Genomic DNA, 20,901 nt, shown 5'->3' on the forward strand with positions numbered 1-20,901 from the left:
TGATCAACAAAAATCACATTGTTTAAATATTCATTTACTTGTTCAGAAACCATTAATCAGAAGTTTGCTTTGTGCTGGAGAACCAATACATATTTTTGTCCCACTATTAACGATTCTACAGTTATTTTCCTCTCAATGTTGTAGCCTTCTGACTGATTCTATGTTAGTGAATAACAGCATTTAAATCAGAATTATACCAGCACCATTGAATTATTGATATGACTTAATCTTAATAAATTCATTAACCCATATTAATTCCTTGATCAGTTTTCTAGTATACCACTTAAAATATTTCCAGTTTTGTCATGTGAATAAAAATACTGAAGTTATTTTGATCCAGACTAACTTATTTATGTTTAACTTATCAATATACTTCTATCAGTCTTCTGTTCAAATCAATTTTACCATGATAGCTTCTGCTCCTATGAGATTTGTTTTGTGGGCCTTATTTTTATCCAGTCCCATTTTCCCAAGTCAAAATTTATAGATCTAAATCTTGCTGCATATAGTTTTACCTATTTTCAGTTTTATTTTGTATTGATTATTTCAATGTTATATTTAGTATTTATTTCTTAGCTAATCCATGATAAAGATTGTTAAATATATCAGTATTGGTCTACTGCCAGAATTGTTATAAAGCTAATTTAATTCTTCTGATCATTTGGAGGGCCTTGTATTAACTGTCCACAACATTTGTGGCTTAAAGAGCAAATAATGGAATCAAAACAGCTTACTTCTGAAAAGAAATTAAGTGATTTTTCATTAAAAGAAAAGAACGGGAGAGGTGATAGTTTATTGGGGAAGGCTTTGCTGAGGAAGCAGTATATAATTTGCATCACAAAAGATAAGAAAGAATTCACCAGAAGCCAATAGGGGTAAAGGACAATAACATAAAAAACGACCAGTATGTGTAAAAGTGTGGAGGCCAGGACTGGAGTGTGTGCATGGTAGGCACCAAAAAAAAACTGAATGAACAAATAGATGGATTGTGTATGGTAAATCGTAAATGGAGTGGAGGGTGCATAAAGCTGGTAGGGGAGGTTGAAAAGAGGGAACGAAAGGCTAATTGGATATGGAGAGGAGTGGGTGTGGCTGTATCTTAATGCTATTAACACACAAGCAAACACAGAAGGAAGCATAGGCTCCAGTCCACTGTGCTTTTGGACCATTTTGACCTGAAATGAGACCTGATGCACTGAAATCTGTCCTATTTGCAATGAGTACAGAAAAGATCTTTCATTACTCCTTGGTCAGTCACTTGATGCTTTCAAACTCCTTGTTAAAATACTAAAACATTCCTTTAGTCTAACTTAATATTCTTGTTGCACTTACTTCTATTTTCTATTGTTCTGTCTTATGATCATTAGAGGAGAGCTCTTTACTATAGTTGAATAGGGGTATCTCCCAGAATATTCCTTCTTAACCTCATTAGTCTTTCTTTTCAGTGTTCTGATTCAGCACCCTCCACAATATATTCTTTGTTTCAAGGATGATCTCATCAGTCTGTTAGCCAGGGGCATTATATACACTGAATTTTTTAAATACAAAGTGTATGTGCTGCTTTAGTTCTTATACTTGTCTCCAAGCCTCCAGTCAATGTCTTCTTTAGTTGCTTCTTTTCTTCTTTCTGGAAACTTTAAAGATAATGAGGAAATAAGGATAGCAAGGCATCATAAAAGGGCCTGTAAATATTTAACCTAAGGAAAACGGCTAAAATGGCTAATCAATAGCTCCAAATCTTAAAGAGAATTCTTCCTTCATAATATATTGTTTTTATTAGGGATTAATTTCAAAGAAGGAAGCCTATAACTATAATGAAATATGAATTATCACATATGTGTGTGTACATGGGTGGGTGTGTGTGTATATTCCTGACCAAAATGTGACATTAAGTAACTGTATAACCTACAGGAGGTAGTGACATCTCTGCCTTAAGCAGCTTGGGAAAAGTTATTATAAGGACTTAAAAGGCCTGGTCTGAATCTCATTACCTTTATTTGCTAGATGTATGATCTTGGGCAAGTTACTTTAGCTCTCTGAGCCTCAGTTTTCCTCCTCTGTAAAATGGAGATAGTACCTATTTAATAGGTTTTTATAAGAGTTAAACAGAATAATATACATAAGTATGCTTTGTAAACTAGAAACTACTGTAAGTGAGTAAAGAAACTTTACCTGAGTTGACATTCATCTGGAATGATTTGAGAAATTTCACGTAAGGGATTTCATGTAAGAAATTTCATGTAAGCTAATGGGGTACTGTTTCTTCCAGAGAGGACCCCAAGTTCCATTGTCCTGCCTAGGCTAGCTCATCCACAGCCTCCATGAGACTGTCCTTCTTACCTGTTGAAATGGTTTGGTGACAAGCAGACCGTTTCTAGCTATAGCAACAGAATGAGGTAAGACATAATTTCTACAAGATTTTCCCATTTTTTGTATGTACCATAATATGCGTAACCAGTGCTCAACTGAGGGATATTTAAGTTATTTCTACAGGAAAGATGAACAGTGAGGTCAAAAGTGTTTTCTGTACTCTTATCCTATCCCCTCCTAGGTAGAAAATCTGGCCTCCCTGTAGGCTGAGGCAGAAACATAAAGAGAAAGGAAGAAATGCACCTAATCCTAAAAGTCTTCACCAATGCTAACAATACGCCTGCAAATGATAATTCTGCCCTTCCTTTTCACTCCAGTGGTGTGCTGAACCCAGTTGGTACCAGCTCTGAAGAACCAATTGTTAAATTTTGAGGCATTTTAAGAACTGATTGTTAAACATGGCCATTTTAACATATTATAACAAACCATTAAATATATTATAAGACACAGGTAATAGATACTAAAAATTCATTACTTTCTAAGTTTTTCACTACATTTTACTATTATCTATCCTCTCAAGGTCCTGTATTTACATCTGTTGTATCCATATGGTTGGAAAAGCATACAACAGTAATGTGACGGGCATCCCTTCCTAACTCCATGCTTAGTGGTGTCACATTTCTAGCAAAGTAGGTCATATGGGCGGAGAAGGCAATGGCACCCCACTCCAGTACTCTTGCCTGGAAAATCCCATGGACGGAGGAGCCTGGTGGGCTGCAGTCCATGGGGTCGCAAAGAGTCAGGCACGACTGAGTGACTTCACTTTCACTTTTCACTTTCATGCATTGGAAAAGGAAATGGCAACCCACTCCAGTGTTCTTGCCTGGAGAATCCCAGGGACAGGGGAGCCTGGTATGCTGCTATTTCCGGGGTCGCACAGAGTTGGACACGACTGAAGCAACTTAGCAGCAGCAGCAGCAGCAGGTCACATGGGAATATTTACACTATGGAAATTGGCAAATGTTACAAATCAGGTGTCCCTGGAAGAGCCATCTGTTAAACATGTACCAACATACTACCTCTTGAATTCATTTTTCAGATACTTTGGCTAGTAATTATAGGGCATCCAAAACTCTGAAGCTGTGGGGGCAGTTGACTGTACCTTTTGGAATCAGACTCTCAGATTTTAATTCAAGTGTCTGCATGATATTGGGCAAATTGCTCCCCTTTTCTGTGTGTTTGTAAAATAAGGATGAAAGAAAGACTATCTATTCCATGTATGGTTTTGAAGCTTTAAAAACTTAATATTACACATCAGAACAAATAGTACATAATGCATAATGTTTCATAATTATTTTAATTTAGATAAATTTTTAAATTATGACATGGAAACCTCTTTCAAGTACTGCTTTACTAAGAAATTTTAATAATCAGGTATCACTATTGAATTTTATCAAACATCTATTTATAATTTAGAATATTCTCACCTTTGACATATTATTATGGTAGTTACAGTACTAGAATTCCTAACATAAGCAGAACCTTAAATCACTGGAATGGATTTCACTAGATCATGATGTATTTTTCTTTGCATTGATGAATTCTATTTGTTAAGATTTTACTTTGCCTGACTCATCATTATTAATAAACTGTCTTAGTTATAATTTTCTTTTGTATACTTCTCAGAGTTTGGATTCAACAGTTTGATGACTTTGTAAAAGTAGTTAGGAACCCATTATTTTTTCTATCATAAACTGTCAAAAATATTTGATTGCTGCAAAATTAGAAAGAACTCAGGAAACTATCATGGTCTGGAGCCATTTGGGGCTTAGCTCTTTGTCAATTTTCTCCGTTTTAGTACTTCTCAAACTTGACTGCAACATTGGAACCACCTGGGAAGTTTTTAAAAACACTGATGCCAGAATCCCTCCCCTTACATTGTTTTAAATATGTCTGGTTTGCAACATAGGCACGGCAACATCATGGCAACATTTTAAAACTCTTCAAGAGACTATAATGTGAAGCCAAAGTTCAGAACTGCTTCATTTCATTAAGTTTAGTTTGGTTTGGTTTAGTTTGGTTTCTATATTTTCTTTAATGAATTTTAGTGATTTATATTAACATTTACCTGGAAAATTATATTTTCCTCTGACCTTCAAACCCGATGGTCATAGGCAAAATACTGTGGCATAACTATTTTTTTTCCTTTGTGGCTGTGATTATTAAAACTTGTTTATAACTTGTATATTGTGCTTTCTTCCTCTCATCTCATTTTTGTTGTTCTTATGTAAATAATAGTTCGTCTATTTTATTGATGTTTTCAGAGGACCAATTTCTTTGAAATTATTTATTATCTTTGAGTTTATTTATTAACTCTGAGTTTATTTATTAACTACTTTTTTCTGTTTTTGTATTCAATTATTTCTTCTTTGATCTTTCCATATATTCCCTTTTGGTTTTGCTTATGTTAATTTTATCTGCTTCTAACTTCTTGAGCTATTTCACTTCATTTAATTTATCTTTATTTCTTATTCTTAATGCAAGTATTTCAGGCTATTAACTTTTCCTTTAACAAATACCTGTGTATATATTTATTGATATATGCTTCCTTTTATTATCATTATATTTTTAGTCTGTAATTAATCTTTTGATTCCCTGTTTGATCTATCTAAAAGTTGTTTTCAGAGGGCTTTTTGTTTTTCAATGTTTACTAGATGGAGTGTTTTTCATAATCATGCCTAGTTTTATTGTTGTTACAAAATCCCTTCTGGTTTAGTAGCAAAATTCTTCTAAAACATCCACTCTATCTTAATTGAACACGTGTAACAGTAGGCACTTAAAGAAAATAACTCATATAATAAGTTTAATAAACAGAAAAGCAAGTGGCACCAGCTGCCCTTCCATCCCAGGCAGGTTGATCTCTTAGTTTGAGTCTTCTAATTGGGAGGGAAGTACCTGAGACTCAACCCACCAGAATCCCAGGTGTGTGATCAGGAATAAGGCCTTTTTCTCATTGCCTCCCTTACATGCTCCTATTGGAGGCAAGTCCACTCTACAATCATAAGATTATGCAAGAGTCAGCAAACCTTTTCTGTAAAGGACCAGCTAGTAAATATTTTAGCCTCCATGCATTGATTTACTAGTATTGCATGGAACATATTTGTAATAAAAAATTATTCATTGATTATCTGAAAAATCATATCTAACTGGGCATCTAACATTTTTATTTGCTAAATCTGACAGTCATATTTGCAGGCTAAATGGTCTTTGGCAAATATTCAGCTCTGCCTTTGTAGTGGAAAAACAACCACAGACAATACATAAGCAGATTAGTGTGGCTGTGTTCCAATTAAACTTTATTTATAAAAATAAACAATGGACTATATTTGTCTTGAGGGTTATACTTTTCAACTGCGTTAGTAGTTTTTCAACGTTTAATGTACATCAGAATTACGTGGAAGGCTTGTTATAACACTGATTGCTAGACTCCATCCCCAGGGTTTATGATTCTGTAGATCTGGAGTGAGGCCCAATATAATTTCTATGAAGTTCCCAGGTGACCCTTCTGCTGCTACTAGTCTGTGGACCACACTTTGAGTACTACCACATTAGAAGAAATACCTACTGCCTTTTTATTCATAAAACCCACTCAGTAGAACAGGCTTAGTTATTATTATTCATTCAAAGACTTCACCAGTCTTATCAGATGGAAAAAAAAAAAACAAGTGGTGAAATTTAATTATCCTCATGGCCACATCTTCCTAACATACATGGTATATTCGGGTTAATTTTAAAAAGTCACTCCCTCTCAGAACAGGATTAGAAGAAAGGTACCACTTTGAATCCACACAGCCCCTCACCAGGGTACACGGCTTGGTTAAGCTGAGCAAAGGCTGGACTTCAGCAGCCACTGTGACCTTCAGGAGCCTTTGGGCAGTGCACAAATGGTGCAACACTCCTGGAAGCCCTGCTGATCAGAAGAATGTTATCCACAATTTATCAAAACAATACCCTCTAAATTTATATATTCAGTAAGAGTTTATTTCTTTTCTTGAAGTTAAAAAAAAAATGAGCAAGCAATATTCCTTTTTTTTTCCCACTTGGATTTGACAGGCTTTTTCCACCTTTATTGAGGTATAATTTTAAAAAATTATATGATATTTGAAGTGTGCAATGTGATGATAAACAGTATTCTTAAGGAAAATCCCATACACTAGCTGACACCTGTACTCTTTTTCTCTCATCAAGAGGAGAAAATAAATAAATTTTAAGAAATCTCCTCTATGTGGAAATTTAAGAAGAATTTTAATGCCTAGTTTTAGTGTGGTCGATATGATCTGAACTTTTTTGGACCTTAAGAATTCATTTAAGATCCTTTTATACTCTAATATACCAATAATATGTTGCAAGTGTTTCATGACCCTTCCAAAGGGTACATTCCCTGTATGGAGGCGATAGAGTTTGAAATATATCTGCCCATACATGTTTGCTTTTTATTAATATTGTCCATATGGTATATGGGTTTTCTATGAGCTCACTTATCCTCCTGATTTAATTACTTGGGGTATAGTATAATATCCATGGAGTCAGGGAGTAAGTTCTCTGCATGATTTTATATCCTTGGCACCCAGCTCAGTATACGGAACACACTAGGCATTCGTTTATTAAATGAATAAGCCATTTTTGACTGTAAAGTGGAGTGGAGTGCAGTTGTTCCCAGTTCCGCATTCAAATGAAGAATGAATTTTTATTCTTTTTACTTCCTCCTTATATTGCATTGCATTCCCCAACCTGGAATCAGTTGTAATCACTGCATTTCTTCTTGAAAATATACTCCCCTCACTTAAGTTCCTATGGAAGTTTCCACTCAGCCTTGTTTTGGTCTTCAAAGCTTTTAAAATATAAACATTAAAAAAAAAAAAACCTACTGAAAATACATGAACTAAAATATAGATTGTAGTTTCCCTCTGGTTGATTCTTTTTATTTATTTATTTAGCTTTTGCTTTTTTGGTATTTTCCAGATGTTCCACAAGGAGCAGACATTGGTTGTATATTTAAAAGAACAAAAAAAAATTTATCATAAGAAATAGCAGTCATTTTTTTCCTCTAGTATTTCTACTCTCCAGTTTGAGTTCTACTTATTGAGGTTACATAGAAAAAGTAAATTCTCTCTTCTAGATGAAAAACCTATGAACATTTAAAAAGGACCTCTCAGAGTGTCCCTAAGACTTCCCCTTAAAGTTTCCTTTAAAAGTCTGTCACGTGGTTTCTAGATCATTCACCATCTTTTTTGTCTGAACATAATCCCTTTGGTGGATAATCATTTAAAATAGAGGTCCAGAACTGCATATGGTATTTCAAGTACAGCCTGATTTGTACAAAGGATAATAGATCTGCCTTGGTTATACTATGGTTCCATTATCGCAGCCTGCAATAAAACTAGTATTTTCAGTGCCCGTGACAGTGCCGACTCACGTGCAGTTTACTGAGATTCCCATATCTTTCACTCATTTTCCCCTACCTATACCCTACTCTCTTATCTGTGTTTTATCTATCTCCCCTTCTCAAGCAGGCCCCAGGTGGTAGACACAAGGAATGGCAGCACCGTGACTGAGTTTATCCTCGTGGGCTTTGAGCAGAGCTCCCCATCCACTCGGGCATTGCTCTTTGCCCTCTTCCTAACCCTCTACAGCCTTGCCATGGCCATGAATGGTCTCATCATCTTCATCACCTGGACAGACCCCAGGCTCAACAGCCTCATGTACTTCTTCCTTGGCCACCTGTCCTTCCTGGATGTCTGCTTCATCACCACCACCATCCCACAGATGCTGATCCACCTAGTGATAAAGAATCACACTCTCACCTTTGCCTCCTGCTTAACCCAGATGTATCTGGTTTTTGGTGTGGGTGTGGCTGAGTGCATCCTCTTGGCTTTCATGGCCTATGACCGTTATGTTGCCATCTGCCACCCACTTAGCTATGCCCAGATCATGAGCCGGCAGGTCTGTGTGAAACTGGTGAGTACAGCCTGGTTCTTTGGGCTGATCAATGGCATCCTTCTTGACTACATGACATTTCGTGGTCCCTTCTGCAGAGACAACCACATAGAAAACTTTTTCTGTGAGGCCCCCATAGTGATTGCTCTCTCCTGTGGAGACCCCCAGTTTAGTCTGAGAGTCATCTTTGCCGATGCCATTGTGGTGCTGCTCAGCCCCATGGTGCTCATCGTCATCTCCTATGCCCACATCCTGGCCTCCATCCTGGGCAGGAACTCCTCCTCTGGTCGAGGCAAGACCTTCTCTACTTGTGCCTCTCATCTGACCGTGGTCATCTTTTTCTACACCTCGGCCATGTTCTCTTACATGAACCCCCGCAGCACACACGGTCCTGACAAAGACAAGCCTTTCTCCCTCCTCTACACCATCATCACCCCCATGTGCAACCCCGTCATCTACAGTTTCCAAAACAAAGAAATGAAGGGGGCCATGGCGAGGGCCCTTGGGAGAAGCAGCCTTTCCCAAGCAGAGTCTGTGTAGTTAGAAACACCTGGACGGGCAGCTACTTCCCCTGACTTCCCCTCCTGCAGCCGGAAGAAGTGGGAGATTCACTAGCTGACAAGCTCCAGGAAGGAGTACTCACGGCTTCCTTTCTGCTAGTATAAGACTTGAAAGATCCTGCTGTTGTTGTTCAGTTGCTAAGTTGTGTCTGACTCTTTGTGACCCCGTGGACTGCTGCACACAAGGTTTCCCTATCCTTCACTATCTCTGAGAGTTTGCTCAAACTCATCTCCATTGAGTCAGTGATGCTATCTAACCATCTCATCCTCTGCCACTCCATTCTCCTCTTGCTCTCAATCTTTCCCAGCATCAGGGTCTTTTCCAATGAGTCAGCTCTTCAAACCAAGTATTGGAACTTCAGTTTCAGCATTAGTCCTTCCAATGAATATTCAGGGTTGATTTCCTTTAGGATTAACTGGTTTGATCTCCTTGATGTCCAAGGGACTCTCAAGAGTTGTCTCCAGCACCACAATCTTTATGGAAGATCCTGTTGATGTTTAATAATGCTCATCTATCTAATTTCACTTCCACCAAATTCCTCTTAGTTATACATTTTCATGATTGGAGGGGCAAGTGTAATAAAATGGAGGAGTGTATTCCAAAATTTGGGGGAAAGTAGTATGATCCTCTAGAGAAATTCATCAAAGAGGATGACAAGTTCATTCTTTCCAGAGCATTTCTTTCCAGGGCAAAGTCAACTGGTAGGAACATTAAGATTGAGAAAGGAGCAGATTGAGAGCCATGAGGGAAACAAAAGGATGTGGAACATAGGGGAAAAAAAACAATGAGTAGGAGAAATAGTGGAGAAGGCAATGGCACCCCACTCCAGTACTCTTGCCTGGAAAATCCCATGGACAGAGGAGCCTGGAAGGCTGCAGTCCATGGGGTCGATAAGAGTCGGACACGACTGAACGACTTCACTTTCACTTTTCACTTTCATGCACTGGAGAAGGAAATGGCAACCCACTCCAGTGTTCTTGCCTGGAGAATCCCAGGGATGGGGAAGCCTGGTTGGCTGCCATCTATGGGGTCTCACAGAGCCGGACACGACTGAAGCAACTTAGCAGCAGCAGCAGCAGGAGAAATACGCTGTAAGGTATGTGACACCATCCCTCTATGCCTGCCTCAAAATTCTCCATGAAATTTGTCTCCCTATAAAAGAATTGATTAATAGGATTACTTCTCAGAGGCAGCAAGAGGAGGAGCTGTATGTCAAATGCATGTGGATTTTTGATGGAGAAGAGGAAGAACAGAAGCAAGAGCAAAAGTCTCTGGAGAGCACCTACTTCCCCACGTTGTAAACTGGGGGTGGGAGCTGTAGATAGAAATCTCCTAGGATCAAGAAATCTTTGAGTGACATCTGCATTGTACAAGAATATATAATAGCACTTTGACCTATTTACACATTTATTTGCTACAACTTGTAAATTTCGACACTAACCTGGATACAGTTTAAGTGTATCCTTTTTTTTATGAAGATTCCTTCCTATCTCTTGCTTTACCTATACTATACTACATTTCCTGAAACTATACTTACAGTTCTATCTTCTGTCTTCCCCACCACTGTTCCATTTCTGAAAATCTAGAGCAGAGGTTCTAAGTAGGGATGATTTTCTCCCCCAGGGGTATTCAGCAATATCTGAAGGTATTTTTTTGGTTGTCACTACTGGAGGAAAGAGTAAGGTACTAGCATCTAGTAGGTAGAGACCAGAGATGCTGCTGAACATTCTATAATACAAAGGAAATCCCCTAAAATAAAGAATTGTATGGCCAAAGATGTCAGTAATGTCAAGGAGAGATGAGGTGTTAAAATGGAAGAATCTTAAAAATGATGAGTTATTGATATGGGGAGGGAAGAGATAGGAGGAAACCAAGGAGAATTTAGAATACAGAATTCTATCTTATCTGCAAAGTCATTTTCTGCTGGACTGTGGGCAGGATTTCTGCTGACACTGCCATAGCAACAATCCATGTAAATAGTTGTAATAAAAACCTTCCCTAAAACCTCTCTGTTTGTCTCTATCTAAACTTACCCTTACCCCCACCAACTTTTTTTTTCAAGTTATAGGAATTTCCTAGCCAGTCATGCCCTTCTGTCTATCACTAGTCTGGATTCCTACTTAAATTCTACTCTTTCCCTCTGTTACTTCCAACCAAAATTCATCCACCCAATATCCATCCTTCCCTTGTTCCCACAAATCTCACATTTTTGCCTAGCTCAGTCTCACCATTCATCACCTCCGCCTGTTTACAGTGGGACTCTTACAATGCCATTTAGTGAAATGTGTGCAAACCATGTACGCTATTATGGAAATACTACCTATAATTTCAATACTTTTTCTCATCCACTTTACCAATCTCCTCCTTTTACCAATGCTTATATTTCCCCACCCATATGCTCCACCCATCCTGAAGGGTCCGCTCTACCTTTTATGTATGCTAGACATTTTTTTTTTTTTTTTTTTTGCCCTTCTAAAACTAAATGCATACGTTCTCCCCTGATCTGTGTCCTGATAGATAGACTTTTGTTGACTGCCTTCATTACCTTCTAAGCTCTGGTTGGGTTCAACTAATAAGAGTTAGTAAGAGTAGAGGAAAGCAGGAAGAGAGTGGGTGTGTTTATTTTCCTGTCTCCTTCCCTGATGTTCCAGAGCCCCTATCAAGTGGCCTTCTTTTACAGCTCCCTTCCCTGTTCCTGTAAGGTAGTACCTGGTCCCACTCTTGAGAGCCTAGGGTGCTTTTCCATCCCTCTTTGACTCCTGCATCTTTATAATTCCCCTTATTGGTCCTACATAAGTACACCAATTATTTCCTTCCGCTGCACCCACTAGGGATTCCCAGGTGGAACAAGTAGTAAAGAATTTGCCTGCCAGTGCAGGAGATGAAGAGACACGGGTTTGTACCTGGATGAGGAAGATCCCCTAGAATAGGAAATGGCACCCCACTCCAGTATTCTTGCCTGGAAAATTCCATGAATGGAGGAGCCTGAAGGGCTACAGTCCATGGGGCTGCAAATTCGGACATGACTGAGCGACGGAGCACCACACCCACTGGCTGAGTAACAGGTATCTAGTACAAAAACAAATGGAAAATTCCTCAAAATAGCCTGCATGTTGGTCCATAAAACAAACCTTAAAACATTTCATAGGTAAGGAATCACACAAGCCAAGTTCTCTAATCATAATGCAGTTAAAAGTTAGCAATCGATTCATGTTGATATATGGCAAAACCAACACAATATTGTAAAGTTAAAAAATAAAATAAAATAGAAAAGAAAAAAAAAAGTTAGCAATCAGTATCAAAAAGATACCTGGAAAGAAACCCATATGTTTGGAAATTGAGAAACATAATTCTAATTAAGAATGAATTATAAGTCTAATCTTACATAGAAAGAGTATGGGGCTTAGAAGTTGTCACTCCCACCTTCATCAGTGAAAAAGAAAAACGAATGAACAAACTGAACATCAACACTTCTTAGGTCCATTGGAGAACTGAAGTCACAGGGCAAACCACCACTCCAAAAACTGGGACACAGGTGAACACAGAGAATCCCAGCTTCCTTAGGAGCAGAAGCTGCAGCTAGAGCCTGGTCAGAACACTTAAAGGAAAATTGACTAGTTATTGAGACTGAGCATGGGTTGGCTTCATAGAAAAATACTCCTGGAGGCTCATCCTTAGGGAAGCCGTCTTAGTTTTATGAGTTCTACTTGCAGCCTCCCCACCAGATTCTCATGATGAAGATCAAAAAGAAAAAAAAAATCCCTTTATGCTTCAGCAGTGGGAAGGGAAAATAACCATTCTGAAATAAGCTCAGAGAGCTCTGTTCTCCTTAACAGACTGTCCTCAAGGAATACTACCTTATGAGAACCTAACCAACCTGGGGAAGGATCCAGAAAAAAAAGAAAATGTGAGAAGGTAAAGGTCACAGCATAAGGACACAGGCTCACTAGGAAACCAAGACCTACTCGCAGGACCACAGGATGCTTCCATTCCCCCACCGCTTACCACCACATCAGTAGGACTTGAGGATTTCAAGAATTATACCCGAAAGGCCTACAGTCTTCAGTCCCTATTTAGGAAGGAGTCTCTAAGAAACAAAAAGATAACAGAGGAGACGAAAATAAGGACACTAGAGGAAATTTTAGCCTCTGGCACCACAGCTACAGCAAACATAAACACTGCCCAACACCTAGCAAGAGCAATATAAACCTCCACTAAAGGCCTATTTATCTCACTTCCTTTTTCCTGATACCTCATGTTTGGTTTTTTAACAAAAGAGCCAATTATGGTAAAAATTAGAAAATTTCACAAGCCCCAAAATCGTGATGAATCTACATACAATTTTGTGGGATGTAGCTAGAGCAGCACTTTCTTATATTAGAAGAAAAAAGAAAAGTTAAAATCTAATAAATTAAACTACTAATTTAATCACATGTTAATAGATTATGCAAGGCAAGCAGGAGAAAATGTATATAATGGATTTATCAGTAATGCTGTCCAGCCATCTCATCCTCTGATGCCCTCTTCTCTTTCTGCCCTCAATCTTTCCCAGCATCAGGGACTTTTCCAATGAGTCATCTGTTCACATCAGATAACCAAAATACTGGCTCTTCAGCTTCAGCATCAGTGCTTCCAGTGAATATTCTAGGTTGATCTCCCTTAAGATTGACTGATTTGATCTTGCTGGCCAAGGGACTTTCACGAGTCTTCTCTAGCACCACAGTTCAAAGGCATCAATTCTTTGGCGTTCTAGCCTTCTTTACAGTCCAGCTCTCACAACCATACATGACCACTGGGAAGACTATAGCCTTGACTACCCAGACCATTGTTGGCAGATTAATGCCTCAGTTTTTCAACACACTGTCTAGGTTTGTCATTGCTTTTCTGCCAAGAAGCAATCGTCTTCTGATTTAATGGCTGCAGTCACCGTTCGCAGTAATTTTGGAGCCCAAGAAAAGGAAATCTGTCACTACTTCCACCTTTTCCCCTTCAATTTTCCATGCAATAATGGGGCCATAAGCCAGGATCTTAGTTTTTCTAATATTTAGTCTTAAGCCAGCTCTTTCACTTTCCTCCTTCACCCTCATCAAGAGGCTCTTTAGTTCCTCTTGTCTTTCTGCCATTCCAGTGGTATCATCTGCATATCTGAGGCTGTTGACATTTCTCCTGTCTTGATTCCAGCTTGTAACTCATCCAGCCTGGCATTTCTCATGATGTGCTCATGAAGGGGAAATCAGCTATACATATACATAAATCCACTCTTTTGTAGATTCCCTTCCCATCTAGGTCACCACAGAGAACTGAGTAGAGTTCCCTGTGCTATATATAGTAGGTTCTCATTAGTTATCTATTGTATTTTATATATAGGAAGGTATTGATGTCAATTCCAATCTCCCAATTGACACTGCAATTTTTATAAATTATAAGTTTGTGGTACCCTGCACTGAGCAAATCTATCTGCACCTTTTTTCCAATATGCTTATATCACATTATGGTAATCCTTGCAATATTTCAAACTTTTAGTTAGTATTATATTTGTTATGGTGATCTGTGACCAGTGATCACTGATGTTACCATGATGACTTACTGAAGACTCAGACGATGGTTAGCATTTTTTAGCAATAAAGTTCACTTAATTGAATAGGTACATTGTATTTTAGACATAATGTTATTGCACACTTAATAGACTATCGTACAGTGTAAAAATAACTTTTATATGCACCGGGAAAACCAAAAAGTTTATGTGACATGCTTTCTTGCAATACTTACTTTATTTTGGTGGTCTGGAATGGAACCCACAATAGTATGGAGGTTTGCCTGTATAATAGAAAAGAGGGAAAGACCTCAAAAAAATGAAAATAGAACTATCATATGACTCAGCAATTACACTCAGATATATGTCCAAAGAAAGGAAAACACTAATTCAAAAAGATATATGCTTCCCACTGTTAATAGCAGCATTATTTATGATAACCAAGATATGAAAACAACCTAAGTGTCCATCAAAAGATGAATGGATAAAGAAGATGTGGTGCATTTATATACAGCAGACTACTATTCAGGCATTTAAAAAAAAAGAATGAAATTTTGCTATTTGCAACAACATCGATGGAGGGTATTATGCTAAGTGAAATGAGTTGGACAGAGAAAATAGATACTCTATGATATGACTTACACATGGGATCTAAAAAATAAACTAGTGAATATATGAAAAATGAGGGAAAATCCTCAACTTTTAAAATAACTTTGATACCAATACTTGACAAAGACAAAATAAGCTAATATCACTTATGAATAGAATTGTAAAATTTCTAAACAGAATTGTCTCCCTACATGTTAAAAATATAATACCTTGTATCATGAACAAACTTGAGTCTATCCCAGGACATTCAAAATTTATTTAACATCAGAAAATGAATTAATGTAAATCATTATATTAATAGACAAATGGAGAAAAATCACATGATAATATCAGTAGATGCAGGAAAGGCATCTATTTTACTGAAAATTCACACCTGTTTATAATTTAAAAAAAAAAAAACAAACAACTCTTGGCCAACCAGGAATAGATACATACTTCCTTAACCAATAGAGTGATCATATACCAAATCTCTGCAAGCATCACACTTAATAGGGAAACATTAAAATTACCTTTAGATTATAAACAAACCTAGGGTAACCATTATCCCTACTTTTATTCAAAGTTGTACTGAAAATCCTGTTGTTGTGCAGTTGCTCAGTCCTGTCTGACTCTTTGTGACCCCATGGACTGCAGCATGCCAGACTTCCCTGTCCTTCACTGTCTCCCAGAGTTTGCTCAAACTCATGTCCATTGACTTAGTGATACCATCCAACCATCTCATCCTCTGTCGTCCCCTTCTCCTCCTGCCTTCAATCTTTCCCATCATGAGTGTCTTCTCCAATGAGTCAGTTCTTAGCATCAGGTGGCCAAAGTATTGGAGCTTCAGTTTCAGCATCAGTCCTTCCAATAAATATTCAGGGTTGATTTCCTAGATTGAAGATCATATATAGTACAGTAAAGCAAGGGAAGTACATTAGTTGTATAAGAACTAGAAACAAAAATGCAAAACTTTACTTAGGGATCGCATGATTGTCTTCATAGAAAAACTAAAAAAAGTACAGATAATTTATTTAAATTAATAGAATTAAACAAGTCTACTAGATGCAAAAATCAACTTGCATTTTTATATTCCAGCAAATAAAATAGAAAAATAAATTTTAAGACCATTTTAAATAATATCCAAAATATAAAATATATGGGAATGACCATAATGAAATAGGTCAGTTCTTCATGGAAAGATGCACACAAATTATGGAATGTCATTGCTGCTAAGTCACTTCAGTCGTGTCCGACTCTGTGCGACCCCCATAGACGGCCTCTTACCAGGCTCCCCTGTCCCTGGGATTCTCCAGGCAAGAACACTGGGGTGGGTTGCCATTTCCTTCTCCAATTCATGAAAGTGAGGTTGCTCAGTCGTGTCCGACTCTTAGCGAACCCATGGACTGCAGCCTACCAGGCTCCTCCATCCATGGGATTTTCCAGGCAAGAGGACTGGAGTGGGGTTCCATTGCCTTCTCCATGGAATGTCATTAGGGAAAATGTAAATAAACAGAAATATAAACATATAACATAACATCGATAGATACACACTTTTTCCTAATGACTCGAAGTTATACCACTTTTGGACAGCTTTTTTTGGTATAATTATTTTCACCCACATTTGAACTGAACATCATGTTTGGGTTAGAATTGTGCTAATAAAATGCTATGGACCAGAGGTGATAAGGAAGTGAGGAGACGAGTGAGCTTCTTTCTTATCATATCAATGAATGATGTAGGAATAGGTGCTTTAAAAGAGCTTGACAAGTTCACTTTTTTTCAGAAGTTTTTGAGTGGATATCTGAAAGATCATAAAAAATCTTTGTTGCAAAAGTCACTTTCCTGAAGCTTAACTTCTGTGCATTATGTTTCAAAATCACACTTTCCTCCAAACTTATTTATGTTACAAAAATGCCTAAATTATATTAGATTTTGTAAGATGCACACTTGAAGATGGTGGTGGAGGTTTCTGTTATACGATGAGACCGGGGGTGAAACCACCCTGCACAATTAGACTTAGATGCTAAGTCTCATAGATGCTTAGACTCACTCTAGAGTCAGGACACAAGCAGCATAAACTTCAACTTTATAGGAACTCATGCACTCCAAGTAGAAAGAAGAGCTACAGAGAACTGAAGGAGTAAGAGAATTACTGAAGTTCTTTGACTTATGCAGAATCTAATTCAATGTCAAGCAAGATTTGGGAGAACAGTGGGTGAATTAGGGGAAAGAAGGTTATTTTAGATTTGAAGAACAGAATTGTGACAATAAAGAGGTAGAGGATGGTGGTTGCGGAAGGAGCATGTTATCAATGATGTATGCTCCATCAGGGAGTGCTTTTCTTTTTCTTTCTTTTTTTTTTTTTAGGGAGTGCTTTTGGCTGTTTACCACCCTATCAGCAGCATTTAATAAGGTAACTGTTTCATATGTGTATTTCAGTTCAGTTCAGCTCAGTCGCTCAGTTGTGTCTGACTCTTTGCAACCCCATGAATTGCAGCACGCCAGGCCTCCCTGTCCATCACCAACGCCCGGAGTTCACTTAAACTCACATCCATCGAGTCAGTGATGCCATCCAGCCATCTCATCCTCTGTCGTCCCCTTCTCCTCCTGCCCCCAGTCGCTCCCAGCATCAGGGTCTTTTCCAATGAGTCAACTCTTCGCATGAGGTGGCCAAAGTACTGGAGTTTCAGCTTTAGCATCAGTCCTTCCAAAGAAATCCCAGGGCTGATCTCCTTCAGGATGGACTGCTTGGATCTCCTTGCAGTCCAAGGGACTCTCAAGAGTCTTCTCCAACACCACAGTTCAAAAGCATCAATTCTTCGGCGCTCAGCTTCCTTCACTTTAGCCGATCTTTATTGTTGTGTTGAACACAGTGAACACAGTATAATGATATGAAAAAAGTAGTGAATTGGGGGCACAAGGAGTGATATCTAAGTCATAAGAAACCCTAACTAGAAAATTAATTCAAAATAAAATTGTACAATAGGTGCTCAAGAGTTAAAGGCTCCAAGATTTGAAGCTGAGGGCATGAGGATAATGACACTTGGCAGGCCCCCATAAATATCAACTCATCTCATAAACAGAACAGAAACCCTGAGACTATTCTAGACCTTCCAGGCCACTTGCCATGGAAATAGCCTCACAAGGATATGAGACTATCCCCAGGGATCCAGTTAAAATGGTAAGACTTCAAGATGAGATAGTTGGCCTTGTTACATTTGGCTCCCAACAGTGACCAGGTAGAAGTTCATGCCTGCCTGAGTGTGTGTGTGCCTGTGAGTGTGTATGTGTGTGTGTGTCCACGGAGCCCATATTCCCTACCCTATAAATGACCAGCTGGTTTGCAGCAGAATTCACTGGACCCTCACTCGATGCCTGGGGAACCCTCCTCTGAGCCTGAGATCAACACAGGAAATGTTATCACCAGGGTGTGCCAAAGTCAAGGGAGAAGGTCAGTAAACGTGCTCACTTCTTCAGTGAAAGCTGACCCTGACTCTATTTATCCATCAGAGACAAACATCCCTGGCTCCCTCAGTGACCACTTGTGTTTAGATCACATCAGAATTCTGCACACAGTGGCCAGGAAGGAGATGTCACAGATCTTGACTCCATTAACTTTCACCTTGCTCCTTTCTCTCTCTAGACACTTAACTCTGTCTACTTTTCCAACTCTCTCCAGCTAGTCTGTTCTCTGGCTCTCCTCTAAGTTTACATTGGGCTCTCAAAGACAGCCAACCAGGACTCCCAGGTCTGGATAAGGGGCAAATGGCTTGGGTGTGTCTGATGGGGCCCTTCTGGTTAGCAAAGGCCTGTCTGTCACCAGTTGCTGCAGAGGAGGAGACCATATTATCTCTAGGGTTACTTTCCTCATTTCTTTGTATTTTTTCAACTTCCCTCTTCACATTTGTGCATACTAGTGTCTTCTACTTATCTTACATTTTTCTTTCTTATTCTCTGGAAAAGGAAAGGCTTTTGATTCTAAATGATTCTCTTTTAGAAATTATATAAAAGCTGAGGTTCACATTTTTTCCAAATGTCTTGAGGAGAAAACTTTAGAGAAAATGGAACTTAAACACATCAGGGGTAAAAGCTGAGTTAAATGGACAGGACAGGGAGAAGCAGGAACCAGTAGGATGGATTACAAAGTGTGGATGAGATCTTTTTCTCCAGGTTTCTGCAGGGCCAGTTTGGCTTCTTAGTGGGATGCTGGCCAAGTGTTTACAGTATTCCTTTTACATGTGAAATGAAACCACAGGGAGAGGGAGAGAAAACAGAGATCACAACTATATGTATTTATTGCCCAATCTGTGCCAGCACTAATTATATATTATTTTAGTTAATCCTCATTTTATAGAAAAAAAAAAATTTGAGAACCAGCTAGCCAACTGCACATTATAGTAAGCAACAATAATGTCAAGTCTGAATTTCTGATATGCCTGCCTCTAAGGACCCTTTGCTTTACCCTGTGCCTCACTGCCTCCCTATAAAGTGATGAGATTAGCTTCCAGGCAAGGTTTTTTAGTTTTGTTTTCTGTTTATGAATTTGTTTATTTTTGGCCTGTGCTGGGTCTGTTGCTGCATGGGCTTTTCTCTAGTGGCGATAGTGAGCTTCTCATTATGGTGGCTCCTCTAGTTGCAGAGTATAGGCTCTAGGGCATGCAGGGTTCAGTAGCTGGGGCATGGGGCTCAGTAGTTGCAGCCCTAGGGCACAAGCTCATTAGTGAAGGTGCATGGGCTTAGCTGCTCTGCGGCATGTGAGATCTTCCCGAATCAGGGACTGAGCCTGTGTCTCCTGCATTGGCAGGCGGATTCTTTACCACTGAGCCACCAAGGAAGACTCCAGGCAAAGTTTTTTAATCTCTAAATATGTAACTGTTCACCTCTTAAAATCATTTTATTTCTTAGTCTAAGAATCTCTCTGGGTTTCAACTTTATTCTCTCCTACTCTGATGGTACATATCTTGCTCTCCCCCTTGCTTACTCTCTCTGTCTCATTATCCCTCACTTTTTCTTCCTCTTTATTCTCTTCTCAAAGCTAATTAGAGTCTCTGCAAATTTTTTCTTCACACACTTTAAGTAGCAAAACAGCTTAATGACATAGAATAGCTAAAGTTGTCTAATCCACTGATGTTCAATAATTCTCCTTGATTTCTAAGTTCTCCTTCCAGTTTCATATTCATTTGTCTTTAGACTTATACACAGTCCCTGAATGTTCAGAGAAATATCATTATGGATACTTTATGTATAATTTCCTGTTTCTTTTCCTTGATTCTCTAGTTGTTTTATTCTTTAAGTCTCTGTACTGAAGGAAGGAAGCAACAAGTCTAGGGTGGTTTCATTACAGCTTATAATGAAATAGTTAATTCACTTCAGGACTCAGCTGGAGAATGATTAGGGATGATGGAGGGAGATCAAGTCTCATAAGATGCAGGCACTATCTGGAGTTACAATCTCAGCTATGAAGTGAAATGAAGGCTATTGTCACTATTTCCATCATTTATGATGACTCTCATTAGTGCAGATCAACACGAATGGTCTTCTGGTAGAGTTTGTGACCTACACTGATCTTTTGACATCACAGGGATCTGGGTTATCACAGGCATCTGCACTGATCTTTTAACATCACAGGGATCTGGGTTATCACAGTCATCTGCACTGATCTTTTGACATCACAAGGATCTGGGTTATCACAGGCATCTGCACTGATCTTTTGACATCACAGGGATCTGGGTTATCACAGGCATCTGCACTGATCTTTTGACATCACAGGGATCTGGGTCATCACAGGCATCTGAAATGCTCACCCACGGCACATTTACAACATTGGTCCAGGCCAGACCATCACTAAGGGATCCAGGTACTTCAGAGATCCTATTTCAGAAAGATATAGAAATATTGAAGTGGATCCAGTA

General features: G+C 38.7%; 1 protein-coding gene across 1 annotated transcript; it reads left to right on the forward strand.

Annotated features, from left to right (window-relative positions):
• Nucleotides 1-2,391: 2,391 nt before the first annotated feature.
• On the forward strand, nucleotides 2,392-8,847 carry LOC104986854 (olfactory receptor 10AD1-like). Its single transcript, XM_010837547.1, has 2 exons — nucleotides 2,392-2,396; nucleotides 7,884-8,847. Exons 1-2 carry the CDS (start codon nucleotides 2,392-2,394, stop codon nucleotides 8,845-8,847), a joined length of 969 nt encoding a protein of 322 aa, XP_010835849.1.
• The last annotated feature ends 12,054 nt before the right edge of the window (nucleotides 8,848-20,901 follow it).

The sequence above is a fragment of the Bison bison genome, unplaced genomic scaffold (genome assembly GCF_000754665.1).
Source record: "Bison bison bison isolate TAMUID 2011002044 unplaced genomic scaffold, Bison_UMD1.0 scf7180017864077, whole genome shotgun sequence".
In the NCBI taxonomy this organism is placed as follows: domain Eukaryota; kingdom Metazoa; phylum Chordata; class Mammalia; order Artiodactyla; family Bovidae; genus Bison; species Bison bison.